The 16,706-nt window shown below is 45.3% G+C and overlaps 2 protein-coding genes across 2 annotated transcripts in view; both read left to right on the top strand.

Annotated features, from left to right (window-relative positions):
* Positions 1–14,650, top strand: part of LOC6618392 (frizzled-2) — a 26,361-nt gene extending 11,711 nt beyond the window's left edge. The window contains exon 3 of the mRNA XM_002042626.2: positions 12,361–14,650. Within this exon, the coding sequence (XP_002042662.1) occupies positions 12,548–14,632 (2,085 nt within the window). The 5' untranslated portion in view covers positions 12,361–12,547 and the 3' untranslated portion in view covers positions 14,633–14,650. The remainder of the gene's footprint in view (positions 1–12,360) is intronic.
* Positions 14,635–16,706, top strand: LOC6618391 (acanthoscurrin-2). Its single transcript, XM_032717327.1, has one exon. It carries the CDS (start codon positions 14,660–14,662, stop codon positions 14,966–14,968), a length of 309 nt encoding a protein of 102 aa, XP_032573218.1. The 5' UTR covers positions 14,635–14,659; the 3' UTR covers positions 14,969–16,706.

The following is a 16,706-nucleotide window of genomic DNA, read 5'->3' as shown; positions in this document are numbered from 1 at the left end:
ATTGGGTACAGAGATTGTTATGATATTTATGGGTTAGGGAGTAATAGGAATGCGTATGAGTTGCACGAGTGATACGGGAAAGATTAATCATATATTATAGAATCTACAAACGATTGAGTGCCTTCAATTAATAAAGCATCTTATAAAAAAGGATAGTATTCAGCAGAAAACTAAATCTATATATATGTATAAATATCTAACTGAATTAGACTCGAACTTTGCCCAAATCAGTTTGCACCTTTCGGTCTCACAAAATTGCCCCTGATTCAATTCGATTGAACTCAACTTTTATGGCACGTCGGCAATGGCGTCAGTGTAAACAACAGTGGGCATCCACCTAAGGCGGATCACGCGCCGCGTGGAGAGGGAAGAGGAGGAGGAGGTGGAGGGCAGGGCCACAGTGGAACCGAACCACCCGTTGAGTGGCTGGGGAGGATGGAGCGGACTGGAGTGGCACATCAGCCCAGCTCATTCGACATCCCTTCGTGCTGTTTCCTGCCCGAAAAACACGCGCTGATTGCTCGGGCTGTTGAAATGCGCTTGGAAAAATAAACCAAGAGCCCAGCGCGAAAGGCATAAATTATTTGGTGCAACAAAACCCCGCCCGTTCCCGTGGAAAATTAAGGTGACCATATGTGGCCGGAGGGCACCCAACCGAGAGCAAGTAAAGCAAGAAAAACAGTTCATAAAATCAACAAACAGCAGCGGCAAAAGCTGGAGCTGAACAAAGATCCACAGAAGCTGAAGTCGAGGAATGGGAATTGTAATAGGAATAGGAATCTCGAACAGCATTTGAAATGCCGTGCAGGGAATTCCTGTGTTGCTGTTCGTGTTTCAAATAAACTTCGAAATGCATAAATAGTTTACAACAATAACAGGGAATCAGCAGAAGCAGCGGCAGCAGCAGCGTTTCCCCGAGAAGAAAGAAAAACAGGAACAAGTGCGTTGATTGCAGCCAGCCGGCTGTACTTTGCAGTGGGAGTTGGGTGGAAAATCGTGGAAAAACTGCCAGAGCTGGGCGGGGGAAATCATGTGGGCCGAGCTATTTTGAAAGCGACTGTCGAGATGCCGAGTGCAGAATGGAGAATGGAGATTCGAGAATTCAGAATGCAGTTGCATCTGCATCTGCAGCATACCAAGAGTTCATTGGATCCCACTTCCTCTGTAGCGAATTTCCACCCAAAAAAAAAAGAAAAGATGCTGCTCATTTACATTATTTGTGTTGTTCAGCTCATTTGATTTCCTCGAACTGAGACCAGAGGGAAATTAAAGCGTTGAAGGGAGTTTCAACTGCATAAACTTTTTCACTTAAAGTTGCAGTCAGTTCCCTGCAAAACAAAACCCAACACAGGGTTGTATTTTCTAAATTTCAAATCAGTTTTTTAGTTTCATCTGCAAACGGAATCGTTTTCCATCTGCGTTTAAAATAAAATGGTAACCCATTCCAACGGCCAACTGTAACCACTTTGCAACTTCAATTTCTTGTTACAAGTGCAACATTTTATTAACCCTCGGGCGGTGCCCTCCCCCTAAACTCCACCCCATCCGTCGGTTCGAACAATTTCCCTATATATTTGGCGCTTTGGCATCGTAAATATTTTTATTGTATGGCCATAAAAAAGAATAACACACAAACAGAACGAAGGAAAAAGTGCAATAGACTATCAACAGTTTCACGCCTTCCTTCGCCCTTTTGCATACTGGCATGTACATGCGAATATCGGTTGATATTTTCCGAACGCTTCGCTTCTTTGTTTATGCCACACATGTTACGCCTACGAAAAACTCGTATAAAACTCTCTGGGGGAAGTACGAGTATTTCTGGGCCCTGTCCCATTGTCTGCCTTTGAGTCGGAATAGGATTCGGAATCGGACTGGGTCTGGAGTTCAGTTAAGTTGAGTCGAGTTGACTGGCTGTTGTTTCTACATTTGCCAGCCATATGCGGCATGAAAATGCTAATGGGGCAACTTCGGTGCTACCTAGGCGCTGCACTGGAAAAAATAATCACATTATTCTACAGAATGAAGGGTTTTTGAATATAAAGCTGGAGCATAAACGTTTTCCTCAGTGCTGGTATCTATTTATATATCAGTCTGATATCCAGATTGTTTGTCTGTCAATCAAACTTACAAATTATGCGAACAACTTTGCGTTGGCGCATACCGTGTTCAGTAAATGGAAATCAACATAAAGTTGCATGATAAAATGTTCAATGTAGAATATTAATATATATATGTGCCTATCGCGGAAAACTTGACCTGACTGACTCTGGAAATATTCCCGAATATTTGAGTTTCAGAATTTGAAAGCTGAATGACAGCTGCGGCTGATACGCGGCGTACAAAGTTCATCTGTCAGCTAGAAATCGGAATTCGGATCCGTATCAAGAGTCATGTGCTGTCCACTTTCGAACTTTTTAGGGTGGCGGCATTTCCCCTTTGAAATGCCACAAAGTGCCACAAACAAAAAACGCTGATAAGCCCGCGATTTATTTACGATTTCGTTCGATTTGGGGCCTGATGCTTTCATAAATTTAAATTCTACAGTGGCCCTGGCATTTCAATTAAGCAATTGTTGTAAATTGTGTTCTTTTTTTGATTTTCCTGCTCGCTCTCACTATTTCTATTTCCTTTGGCCGATATTGATTGACTGGCCGGCCGAGCAGCAGCCTTTGCATCGATAAGATTTCTGTGGGCCTGGTCGAAAGAAATTAGTCAAAGTTGGAAGTGCTTGCATGCAAATTATTGTTATGGCCAATTTGGCCATTAGCCACAGCGCCATAAATTATAAACAAGACCCAGAGCAGCCGAAGTCGCCGAGATGCGAGATGCCTCATTGAAATTCCCCTAGCCGAAGGCTGAAATCCAAAAGCCAAGAGCTCCGGGGGCAAGGCGACTGACTGCCTGGGACATGTGCCTCGCATTTCAGATTTCCATCCACATCCAAACACACTAAGTATATATTCCAAGTATACGTAGATTGAATTTGGTAATTTGTGGTCTCGCATTGGTTTATGCATTTGGAATCGGACTGCAACTTTATGACTTGAAGAGGGTGCTAAATTAGTTGGAAAATATTTGGAAATATGTGTCCGGAGAAGGGGCAACCGATGTTTGTGGTCGGTATTTATAGAATGTCTTTCGCCTTTACTTAAGTTGGTAAATTAATCAGATTTCTAAACGACACTCGCTGGCCTGACAAATGTGCAGACTATAAATCGGTGTGTTTAATATTATTTATTTGAATGGTTTATCTCTGTGATCGGGGTTTAGAAATGTCGTTTTTATTAAAATTTTACGTGTTTTGAGCACACAAATTTCTCTGCTGGCACGAGTCTTTTGCGCCAAAGGGGGAATTGGGTATTTTTTATTCCATTCCATTCCATTGAAATCTTGCATCTATTGATCGAACTCATTTTGTCCGATTTGGACACACAAAATTTACGCAACTAATTGATTTTGATATTTATTTAACATTTTTACAAGAGAGCCAAGAAAAGCAAACGCAGCAGCAGCAATGCCATTAAAAGCCATTAACTGAAAACTTAAACGCATGCCAGAGACACATAGCCGAATGGCGGAGAAGGGGTGAAGAGGAGCGGAAGAATCGGAAAACGGGGAAAATGTTGAAAATGGGGGAAAATGGGTGGCAGGCAAACCGGCGACGGTGGCTGCCGCGTGTTTATCGATGGGCGTCGGGTCGCGCACGCATGCCAGCAAAATAAACCAAGCTAGAAATGCCATTAAATACGAGAGGAAAATACAGAAAAGTACAAAAAAAAAACATATACATGTATTACAAAGCAAGCCAAAAAGAGGAAACCAAGGAATATGGCGAGGCAGCGGCGACAAACAAACATAAAAATCAATGCCGGGCGGAGGAAGAGCCACCCAGCAGGATAGCTGGGCACCCGGGGCGTATGCGTAATATCGAAAGAGCAGCGCAGGCAAGCATGAAAACAGAGCGAGAGCGGCGACAAATTTATAGCATTGAAATGGAAACCAGACATCGAGACGTCAAATTGCCCACACACACAACACACACTAGATTCAAAGTCAAAAAGCATTCAAACTACTGCAAAAGTGGCTGGGCGAAACAAATAAATAAATAAAAAAAATCCTTCTTGCCAGGCCGCAACTCTAAAAATGGCAATTTATGAGCCATGCGAAGCGTTGTTCGCCTTGCATTAAATTGCATAAATTAATTGCTTGCCATCGAGAATGTTGCCAATTCGCGTTGGCGACTCGTAAATAAATAGACTAATGTCCGCGAATTAATTCCGAATATTCGGTCAAAGCAAACAAATCGTAAATTATGCTTTTCCATTGAAAAATATTTGATTATTGATTTGCCCTCTTTGTTATACCTATGCATATAAAACAATAGCATTTGCCTTGGGATATTCAAACAAAAAAGGTTCTTACTTTCGTTAGTAAACTATTGTTGGTGGCCAAAATGAGCTTAGTGCTTCATTAAAAGTGCTGCTGTGGTACATCCACTGACCCAGCCCAGCAATTAAGCACCTTTCGCAGGTGGGGGTCACACACACAAGACCACGATCCCCAAACCCTATGTCACCGATGTATGCTCAACTCCCCACCTCATAGCTCACCATTAATTATCCATGTCAGCGGCATTTTGTCACACAACAAGCATCGCAGCTACGGAACATCCTCGCATTTTCCGGGAGCATGTTGCAGATATATTTCACTTAATTTCCACACTGACATTAATTAATACCCGTGTGTGTGTGGGTGTGCGAGGGAGACGGCACGTGGTTGTTAGCCGACAACAAAGGGCACTAAAAATGTTTGCACGCCGAGATGTGGGGAGCAAGTTTGGCCCCCAGGAGGAGCAGTACAACCAGAGCCGGAGACATGCTAAATTGTCAACCTAGAACTTCAGACATAACATGCATCATTCATGCCGGAATGTATGAGTGTGTGTGTTTGTGTATATGTGTGTGTGTGCTTTTGGGGTCTTCTTGCCCTCTTGACGCTTTCAAATGACCATAAAAATCGTTTTTATTGCATGTGTCACAACAGCCGGGAAAACTCTTACCGTAATAGTTTTCCCCGCTGCTTCTTTTTTGTGTGTCAATGTCGCCGGCAGTTGGTTGGTTATTTTTTACTGCGGTTCCCTTTAATTGCCGTAAAAATAAAACAGCCACCACAGACAGCGCGACGACAGTCGTAAAGCCACCTACCTATTCCTGGCTTTCCCTGGTCTTTCAATTAGCTTTCCATCAACGAACATCAGCATATTTATTTTTTAGTAGCCGAGCTGCATTTATGATTCAATTACTTTTATTACGAAATCGGGGTGTACAAATGCCATCGCCGGTATTAGCCATAAAACGGTCGATTATCAAATATGGCCATAAATGTAAATCGTTGATAAATGGCAATAACAGTATTTTCCATTTGGACAGCGAAAAACCAACAAATGGCAATAAAATAAGTGTCTCGGGAATGGAAGATCGTTATATGAAAAATTGAAACTCGATATCGGTGAAAGGCAACTGGTTTTTACGGGCCAATGCACAAATAGCTATAAAATAAAGTTTGAGTGGAGTGAATAGAAGGCTTGAAACTAATTAGAAATAGACATATACATTTTATTTGGAAAGGCTTCGCATAAAAGTGTATTATGTATGCTGTGCACAATGACTTCCTTATACTCATATTTTCCCCAAATCTCATTATCATTACGCAGCACTCAATATATCTTTGTAACACCTCGTTTGGTGGAAAAGCCATGAACATTTTTATAGTTCCTCTTACGCCGCTGTGTTTTATGATGCGTTTAAGTTGCATCATAAAACCTCTCCACTCCTTTTTTTCTCTGGCCAGAAATAATGTTATTTTATAAATGTGCCACATCCTGAAGCAACAAAATTTATATATACACTTTTTTTATTCCTTGGGATATTTAATTTGTTCCCCACAAAATTCCTTTTTGCGTTTCCATTGTCATAGGGGAAACGGAAATGGCACTGGAAATGGGAATGGGAACGGGAATGCAAGGCAATTCGTTTTTAATTGTTTTCTTCTCCCCCAAAAGTATGCTAAATGCAGGGGGAGTGGCAACAACTGTCAAAATAAAAACGCTTGCTCATGCTGCAAAATTTGAAATGGAAAATAAAATCTGCCAACAGGACAACCACCCACACATGCAGGACTTGCCTGTTCCTTTTTTTTTTCTTTTTGCCTTTTGCCGGGGAAGACACTTGACACTCTTTTGTATTTAGTCAGCCAGCCGACAGTTCACACCCCCCGCAGCACCCTAGCTCCCCCCCTCCCTTCGGCCAACCCCTTGCCACTGCAGCTGCACTTTTGTCTTGTTATTAGCAAAATTTGCGAGGACGAAGGAAACGGGGCTAAAATCGGAAATTTAATTTTATTTCCATGTTTTTGTGCGCCGGCAACTCTCGCACCTTGCACAGAGAAAAAATATGTAGTAAACTCTATATTTTAGGATCAATGTGACACAGGTATTCGGCTTTACAATCCAAGAGGTGATTAAGGGAATACATGCTGTTTAATATATTTTAAAAATCCTTAAAATGTTTAAAAGGTTTTTGCAGTAAACAAAAATCGTTTCAGTGCAATGCAACCCCTCTGCATTTGTCCTTTTTGCCGTTCCACTCGCTTTCTGCGGTGTCATTTAGTCCGCAGTAAGAGTTTCAGCACAAACAAGGACAACGACAAAAAAAAATAACAAGGACAAGAAATATTCAATAATAGAGAACCCTAAACGGCGAAATCAACCCCTCGCAAGAACAGCACCCCTCCCTTCTGCACTTCCTTGGGGGTTAAGGGCGGTTACCGAAAAATGTTCAGGAACTGTTTGACATTTGCAAATCGTTTTGCGTAAAGTGCTCGCCGGATTTGGCCGATCTCCGAGGATCTGTCATTTGTGCATTAAAGGACCCAAATGAAGTCTCCTGAGGATGGGAAGGCAGTGGAAACTGAGATAGATGCATAATCAGCAGTCAGTCAGGCGGCGTCCACTTAATTAAAACTTAATTGTAAAGTCAGAGGACTCACAGTGGTTATGCACGGACTAAAAAATAAAGGAAAATAAACTATGCAAAAAAGCATTTAATGATGGGCCACATGCACAAACAATTTGCATTCTGCTAAAACTTTCACAAAGCAACAAAAGCAGCCGAACATCAAAGGGCAAAACCGTAGGAAAGAGTGCTTCAAGCCCGCTTAAAAAAAAATGTTGCAAAAGTGTGACAGCAAAAACAGCCTGGCTAAAAAAACAAAAACAAATTGAAAACACGTTTAAATGTCAATGATTTTAATGGGCGGACGCGCAAAAATCTTGAGCCAGTTTTGTGTTTATTACGTTGACAAAGCTCCTCGGGGAAAAGCTCGTAGGAGAGCTCCTGCAAAACCCCCTTTTCACCATTTTCCCCGTTTTCCGCAGCCCTTTTTGCCGTTTTCCCCATTTGAACTCGCTGCGTTTGTAAGGTCATGGAACTTGTCTGCATTGACTTTGTGTGGAAAACCCCCCCTGGTTGGAAATAAAAACTTTTTCATTCGCCATCTCCCTCTGTCGCCAGCTACCTGTCTCCCTCCGACCTGAACCTACCGTGTCGACAAACTGTTTTCATTTTGCGCCGCTACGCGCTTTTTGATGCCGCCGCCAACAAGGCAAACAGTTGCTCCTGCTCCTGTTTTAGTGTTTTCCCCGCCACCCTCAGCCCGCTCCATTTTCCGCCCGCTTTTCACGGCGAGTTTTTCAATTGATTTTCGCGGTTTGCTTTGGCCAAGGCCATCGTGGAGGGGGCTTGGGGGTGGCATTTGGATTGACTGTTGCACCTGGGAGCCCTTCGAGTTTGTTGCTGCTGCTTCAACGCTTCTTTGTGCACTGCAACTGCGACGGGCAGCGGGGATGGCCCGAAAAAGTAAAAAGAGGAAATATGTATGTACCTCCCCTTAGAAAGTTTAAGTGCTTTGCGGTTGGCAAGTTTTACTTTTTGGCTTTTCCACGTTCCGCTTCTTATTCCCTACACCCCCTTCCAAACTTATTTTTTCCGAACTTTTCCCAGGCCCGCGAACAGCGATTTGGAGCCGTTTTGTATGAAGACCTCTTCTTGACGGGGCTTTTTTGCCTTTGATTGATTGATTGCCCCCATCGAGGCGATAAGTTATCGATTAGCATTCTCTTTGCTTCCCAACGAAGCTGGTTGCGGATCGGTTCGGTGCGGTCATTGTTTGCTTGATTGCTCATCATCATTATCTTGGGTTGAATGCCGGATTTACTTCCGCCGCTTTGGGTGCTCTGAGTAAACTGTGCTCGTAAGCGATACAGGCAGTTTGGAGTTTATACATTACAGGCTTATATAGTTTTCAAGGATTTCAGTTAAGAGTTCTTTCAATTGTCTCGGGTAAACATTGTTATAAATTATCACAAAGTACTTGCATTCATTTTGAATCAACCTTTAAATGATATACGAAACATCTCCTTAGATTCTCAGAATTTTGCTTATGAGATGATCATTCCCGCGAGATTCCCACCTTCTTGGAAACCCACACCTTGTGCGAGTGGCTTGTTTGCCATGGGTGTCGACTGTACTTGGAGGAGCCAGCAACACTTGCTACTTATTTGCTCATCGGTGTCGTCTTCCCGTGTGTCGTGTCTTTGGCTTGTTTGTTTAATTAAAACAGTCAGGTTGTCGCCGCCGACGACGTCTTGTTGTAGTTGATTTGCTTTAGCCGTTTTGCCCATGCTGCAGCCGAGCTACCAACTTTGGTAACAGCTTCCGCCCGACGACCTCTTTAGCGCATTGAAGCGCAGCCATTCACCGATCGGTTCGGGGATTGGGGATCGGGGATATCTCTCTCTGTTTTCCCCCACATCTCTGCATTCTCAAGTCTTTGGCAAACATGGCCAGTAAAGTCAGAGCCAGATCTTCAGGCCAGTCGAGAGCCGGGAACTGGTGAATTGGAGAGCTTAGGCCAACATCGTTGAGACTGGCTGGCAGCGTGATTTTGTATAAATTCTTTCGGCCAGCGGAATGATTGGCAAAAAGCCATGCAGTAATAATTTGTTACTCGTAACGAGCTTGTAGCGTCTGAGCCGCACGCTTGTTAACAATTAAATAAACAATATGAGTGTGCACTAAATACTCTGGGTGAGAAACAACGAATCATTAAGCAAACATGGCCCAGTCGATCGGCCAAACACAAACATTTGGTCACCACTCGGAGAATTGAAGAGAAGCGGAGTCTGCGAGAAACGCCGAGAAGCGATCCATTCGTCACCGCCACTTGAGACATTTTTCTCTATTCAAAATAATATTTATGCATTCTGCCCGCTTCTTTTTCCACTCGGAAGAAGCACGTTTGCTATTATTTCCAGGCCATTTCCCATGAACACATCACAGCCACCTATTAGTGCTAGTTGTTGGCCGGCAATCAGAACACAGGGTCTGGACCGAAAGGAGCCCAAGATCCCAAGTACATGAGTCCAGCCACTTGAGGCTCTAATAACCGGAGCAAGTTGCTTTGCTTTCGGGGCACAACGCAGCGCAACACCACTCACTTCTGGCCAAATGTGGAAGCCGTTGTGAACGTGGCTTTTCCATATCCAAACACATGTACACATTTTCTTTTCTGCTCTTTCCCGCTCCTCTCCATTTCATTTTCCATTCGGCTCTGGTCCGGTCTGCCATTTCAGTCACGTTCGCTGCATTTCAATATGATTTTCCTGGCCCGGCCAAACCAATTAGACTTTTCCCTCTTTCCGTTCGTTCGGTGATTGTCGCATTGTTTCGGCTTATGGCTAATTTTCACTCTCGGTTGCGAAAGGAGCTTAGCGTCGAGTTGGCAGGCAATTTGGTAATATTTGGTATTGGAAGGCATCCAATGTAAACTTTAAGTGGTTCCACATGTCAAATGTTATCCAGATAAGGTTGAATATCGAGTCCTGAAAGAGATTCAACTATGAAAACCAGGAATGCAATGGTTTCTCCCTCATAAATCACTTTCCTAATTATCTTAGTAGTTAAAAACTACCTAGGAAACACTGTTACTCAACACTGACCAAGGCTTAACTTTTTTTAGTGAATTTAAATGTTTTTTAGCTACCGCTAGCCAACCATCAGCCTTGATTTATGACAGCTTCTAATGCCATGTTCTATGATTTCCACGTTTGTCATTCGATTAGGAGAATGTGGCGTAAGCATCACCACAGACCGATAGACGCCTCCATCTGAACGGGGAGTGTGCAGAATGAATAGTTATGGTATTCACTGTAATCGATAGCCAACTCGCGCCTGGCATTGTTTCTCACGATCCGATTGCCTGGTGCCCACATTTCGATATTGGATTTCAACGTTTATTTTTGGCGCTACCCTCGAGTTGTAATCACAACACTTGGGCTTTTGCCCCGCCCCGCCCCAACCCGCTCCGCATCGAACCGCCCACGCGCTGTCCTAGAAACATTTTCCGTGGCGTATTTACTTAATTATTTTGAAGTGCTCGGCAAACATTTTAACACGAAAAATGTTTCAGTGAGAGCCGCACTCGGCAACTTATTTTCGGGGTTGTATCGGTCGGGAAATGGGATTGGGGCGAAATTGTGATGGACACCGCCGACTAACGCACACAAATGTTATTAATTAAAATGTCATTCATTCAGAAAAACAATGGAAGGACTTTCAGCGCCGAACAAAGGAGTTGGGGCTTAAAGTGTAAAGTGATGGTAGGCGGGAGGAGTACGACATGCTTTATTTGCAGCTGTTGTTGACAGTTTTTGAAAGAGCCAAGAGCTACGAATTACCAACTACGAACTACAAGCTGGCTGTAAAGCTCTTTAAAGCTGTTGCCTGTTTTCCATGGACCACACGCAGCTGAGATCCCAAACTGAAACTAAAGATGGCCGCAAAGCCGCAACTATGTGTGTCACTTGACACTTGCTAAAAACTGTATCTCGTATATAAATTTCGTGACTTTGAGCGCACAGAAGCTGCTGGCGAGTAAATTGCCCTTCACTTCAGTCCGTCGAGCTGTCAATTTTTGGTATCTCGAAGTATCTTCGCTTCTGGAGCAGCTGCTAGTTGACTTGACCACAAACCGCTGACATCGATGTCGATATTGCCAGCTGCCCAGATCCCGCAGTTATTGCCCCAAAAAAGGTGTCAGCCGTATAAAATAATATTCATTATCCCAGTCAGCGATGGGTAGACACCCAACTTGATGGGTGGCTTGGCAGCCTCCATTTTGACTGCGTTTCAAGTGAGCAATTGTCTTGAATTAATTTCTGCCTCATCACATCCAATCCATCAGCGTTTCACACCCTTCTTCAGTTGGAAAACCAAAGCAAACACTTTTATCAAGCACACACTGAGAAAAAAGCGCGGCTTTAAGTAATGCAATTGAATAACTTGAAGCTTTTAAAAATTTGCAAGTCATATTATAGTGTTTCTTGTATTAGAAAAATCTAGAAAAGATCTAACATAACACGAATAACATTAATAACATTAAATGTTCTAGTACATTTAATAGTTGTAGAATCGGTATTAGTATTTTTTTCGTCTGCACTAAAGCCATGCGTTTGCAGCCAGCAGAGCCCGTCAAATTTAATAAAACTCACTGATTTTGATTGATGCTCCTCTTGGTCAGCAGCAGTTCCAGAATCGGAATCGGAATCAGAGTCACCAGTATGGGAAGGGACAGCCCTGAAGCGTCAGCAAATATTGGCGGAAGGGTTGACACTCTGTATGAGCGGAGGAGGACAGGCAGGAGTGGGGGATCGGTATCGGGAAGCCATGGTGGCGGGTGGCTGAAGTGCTCGAGTGCTTGACATGTGACATGGACATGTCGTCCAAGTGTCGCCGCGCTCAATTGAAACAAATGAAGCGCGAAAGTTCTCCAGGGAGCGAATCAGAAACAGAAGCAGGAAAGAGCAGTTGCAACTTGTCGCCGTCTCATCAGCGATCCACCATAACGACTGTGTCCGTCTCCCTTCCTCCGTGTGACGTCTGTTGGAAAATGGTGATTAGAAAATCAGTTGAATTTCGGCAGTTGGATCGGCAGAAGCTAAAAATAATTTCAATACTATCAGTGCAACATAAGCTAGCTGAGAACACACACTATCAGGATCTAGATTTCTTATCGAAGGAGTCGTCAGCATGGGGATTTAGTGATCATAAATTTGTTACGTGAAAACCATAAAGTAATTTATAAGCAAGATAGCTTGGTTAAAAATAAATCTACAAGTTTAATTGAAAGTATTTGATTGTGTAGCGCTTTTAAAGTTTCGTAATTCTAGAAACTTATTTAAGTAACAAACTGAGTGTAGTAATTATAAAACTAATTTGATTGTCTTTCTTTTAATTGCAGTTAGACCACGCCGTTTGTCGAGCGTTGACGATTTGACGCTGCGCTGTGTCTGGAAGGAAACACTGCCCGCTTTTCCGGCTCTCGAGGCGCCTCCACGAGGAGTGAGGTGCAACCGCAGAGAAGGTCAGCAAAGAAAGAGCCCAAGGGGTTCCAAGTCACACAACCGAACTAAGCTAAGACGCACAAAATGAGACACAACCGACTGAAGGTCCTGATCCTAGGACTCGTCCTGCTGCTGACATCCTGTCGAGCGGATGGACCGCTGCACAGTGCCGATCACGGCATGGGCGGAATGGGCATGGGTGGTCACGGCCTGGACGCGAGTCCCGCACCCGGATACGGAGTGCCAGCCATACCCAAGGATCCCAATCTGCGATGCGAGGAGATCACCATACCAATGTGTCGGGGCATTGGGTACAACATGACATCCTTCCCCAACGAAATGAACCACGAGACCCAGGACGAAGCGGGCCTGGAGGTGCACCAGTTCTGGCCCCTGGTGGAGATCAAGTGCTCGCCGGACCTCAAGTTCTTCCTGTGCAGCATGTACACACCCATCTGCCTGGAGGATTACCACAAGCCGCTGCCCGTTTGCCGGAGTGTGTGCGAGAGAGCCCGCTCGGGTTGCGCACCCATCATGCAGCAGTACAGCTTCGAGTGGCCGGAGAGGATGGCGTGCGAGCACCTGCCCCTTCACGGTGACCCCGACAATCTGTGCATGGAACAGCCCTCGTACACGGAGGCGGGCAGCGGAGGCAGCTCGGGCGGATCGGGTGGCTCTGGCAGCGGTTCCGGCTCCGGCGGCAAGCGGAAGCAAGGAGGCAGTGGCTCGGGCGGCAGTGGGGCCGGCGGCAGCAGCGGTTCCACCTCAACGAAGCCGTGCCGCGGACGCAATTCAAAAAACTGCCAAAATCCCCAAGGAGAAAAGGCAAGCGGAAAAGAGTGCAGCTGCTCGTGCCGCTCCCCACTCATCTTCCTGGGGAAGGAGCAGCTGCTGCAGCAGCAGTCGCAGATGCCCATGATGCACCATCCACACCACTGGTACATGAACCTCACTGTCCAAAGGATCGCCGGCGTTCCAAACTGCGGCATTCCGTGCAAGGGGCCCTTCTTCAGCAACGACGAAAAGGATTTCGCCGGCCTCTGGATCGCCCTGTGGTCGGGACTGTGCTTCTGCAGCACGCTCATGACCCTAACCACATTCATCATCGACACCGAAAGGTTTAAGTACCCGGAGCGGCCGATTGTCTTCCTCTCCGCCTGCTACTTCATGGTGGCCGTGGGCTACCTATCGCGCAACTTCCTTCAGAACGAGGAGATCGCCTGCGACGGCCTGCTGCTCCGGGAAAGCTCCACGGGTCCGCACTCTTGCACCCTGGTCTTCCTGCTCACCTACTTCTTTGGCATGGCCTCGTCCATCTGGTGGGTGATCCTCAGCTTCACCTGGTTCCTGGCCGCTGGTCTGAAATGGGGCAACGAGGCCATCACCAAGCACTCGCAGTACTTCCACCTGGCTGCTTGGCTGATTCCCACTGTCCAGTCCGTGGCCGTACTCCTGCTCTCGGCGGTGGACGGCGATCCGATTCTGGGCATCTGCTATGTGGGTAACCTGAACCCGGATCACCTAAAGACCTTTGTCCTGGCTCCGCTCTTCGTTTACCTGGTAATCGGCACCACCTTCCTGATGGCCGGCTTTGTGTCCCTCTTCCGCATCCGGTCTGTTATCAAGCAACAGGGCGGTGTGGGAGCTGGTGTCAAGGCGGACAAGCTGGAGAAACTAATGATCAGGATTGGCATCTTCTCGGTGCTCTACACGGTGCCGGCCACCATAGTTATCGGATGCTACCTGTACGAAGCAGCCTACTTCGAGGACTGGATCAAGGCTCTGGCCTGTCCATGCGCCCAGGTGAAGGGTCCCGGCAAGAAGCCCCTCTACTCGGTCCTGATGCTCAAGTACTTCATGGCCCTGGCCGTGGGCATCACCTCGGGCGTATGGATCTGGTCCGGCAAGACGCTGGAGAGCTGGCGACGCTTCTGGCGGAGACTCCTAGGAGCGCCAGATCGCACGGGCGCCAACCAGGCGCTGATCAAGCAGCGGCCTCCGATCCCGCATCCCTATGCCGGTTCTGGAATGGGCATGCCCGTGGGCTCGGCGGCGGGCTCCCTGCTGGCCACGCCATACACCCAGGCGGGCGGAGCCTCGGTGGCCTCCACCAGCCACCACCACCTGCACCACCACGTTCTCAAGCAGCCGGCGGCCAGCCACGTATGACATGGAGAGTCGGGGGGAGCATCGACCATGGGCGGCGGTGGGGGCGGCGGTAGCACCCTTGGCGGCGGCACCCTGGGCCACGGCACCGCGATGAGCAGCAGCACGGTCGGCATGGGCCCTCTCCCCGGCACCCTGATGCATGGCGCCTCCGGCGGAGGCGTGGGCGGCGGCAATCCCGGCAACGTTTACGGCAATGGCAACAACGGAGTGGTCGGCCAGAATACCGCTCCCGGCTCCGTGATCGACTCGCGGGCCGTGTCCGTGGTGGTCACGCTGCCCGGCGGCCCGGGTGCCCAGCATCCGGGCCAGGCGCTCAGCGACTACGGTCCCATATAGTTAATGGTACGCCCGGACACCGCGCACTGGGTTTCGACCAGCAGTTTTAGCCAGCTGTAGCCGCTCAAGTTGGTCGACTCGCACGCCCGGCCTCTGTCTCACTCGCACTTCTAGGCTCTCACTCGCACACTCCATCCCCATCTCGCTCGCTCCCGCTTTTTGGTTAGGGCCCTCTTAGCAAAGGTTTTCAAGAAATGCCATATTAATTCGAGTAGCCGTAGTTTGATTGTTGAGTGGAAAGCGCAACAAGAGCAGCTCGTTGTCCCAATACCCATCGATTTGGCGGAATCAGGAATCACACTATTACGTTTTCTGAATTAGCATTTATTTTCATGAAACTTTTCGAATCTTGGAAATTAGTTGCACCACAACTTTTACTAAGCATTTAATTCCAATCCAATTAATTTGTAACACTTAAAGAAATTGTGATCTTCTGTACTATACCTATAATTTTTAGCCTAACTAGGTCCAAATTTATTTCAATTCCGCCAAATTGCTTCTGAGTTGAAAATGGAAATAACAATAAGCATTGAGATGTGTTAGGCAACCAATCTGCATACAAGATTCTAGTCCAAAAAAACCTTTGTCTTCAAAAGCAGATGAGCAAAGAGCTTGGGCGTAGCGAAAGGCTACTAGCCACAGTTAAAATTATAGATCGAATCCAGTTGAAGCGCGTTTGTTCTACCTGCCATTTACTGATTTCCTATCTGAATATTCATATTGCCACCTTTTCTGTTGTTAATCCCTTCCACAAACACTTTCCTCAACGAAATAGACTGAGAAACGCAAAAACCAATTAATTAACCGCCACGTAGAGCACTCGGGGTAAAGTAGCGAGCGGAATCTGCCCACACTGCCAAGTCAGAGCCACGAGCCATATTTCGAAATTACAACTAACTTTTAATCAAACTAACTACACTATTAACCTTAACCTAACGTAAACACTTAACATTACGAACGCATACAAAAATTAAATAAAAAAGAAAAAGAAAATGAAACACTTCGAATGCCCATAGAAAGTTAGTTGCGATTTTAGGGTTGTCGCATTATCAAAGAACAGGCACTCAGTGTTGCCAGATACCATTTGTAAATTATTTAACGTAATCTAAGGCATTATCCAACACTAAGTTTTGTACATATTTTCAAACCGCGCGTAGTTCATAAACGTATTTTTTTGTTCGGAGATGTGAAATTCCCCGAAACTAAAGTATAATATAGTAACATGCATTTCAGCATCAAAAGCAACTCTGCATTAAGCTCAAAAATTGAATTTAGTTTTTACACAAAACCCAAAAAGAGAAATTCTACCATTCAAGTAAATGATTAAATGAAAATTGCCAACTTTTGCAGCCGAAGCAGGGCATTTCTTTGCATTTATAAAAGAAGCAAAAACAAAAATTGTATAAAGCTAAAACTTTTATATAAGAGTATTAAATTAAATGTAACCTTAGTTGTAGACAAAATCGAAGAGAAGGGCAAGCAAAAGCAAAACGAAATATCTATCAAGAATTAAACACTATTGTATTTAAATTTAATATTTATATTACATGGTAAAAGCAACAATTTAACTGTTAGCAATTCAAACCATTTCACATACGAAACAAAAAGGAAGGGATGAAATTATATTATAAATTATATAATATAGCAACTATGTGTGTAATGTTTTTTAGCAACTATAACTACTTCTATTTACAAAACAAAAACATGCTAAAGCTGTAATAAAACAATATACAAAATA

The sequence above is a fragment of the Drosophila sechellia genome, chromosome 3L (genome assembly GCF_004382195.2).
Source record: "Drosophila sechellia strain sech25 chromosome 3L, ASM438219v1, whole genome shotgun sequence".
Taxonomy (NCBI): domain Eukaryota; kingdom Metazoa; phylum Arthropoda; class Insecta; order Diptera; family Drosophilidae; genus Drosophila; species Drosophila sechellia.
This window is presented reverse-complemented; position numbering and strand designations above follow the sequence as displayed.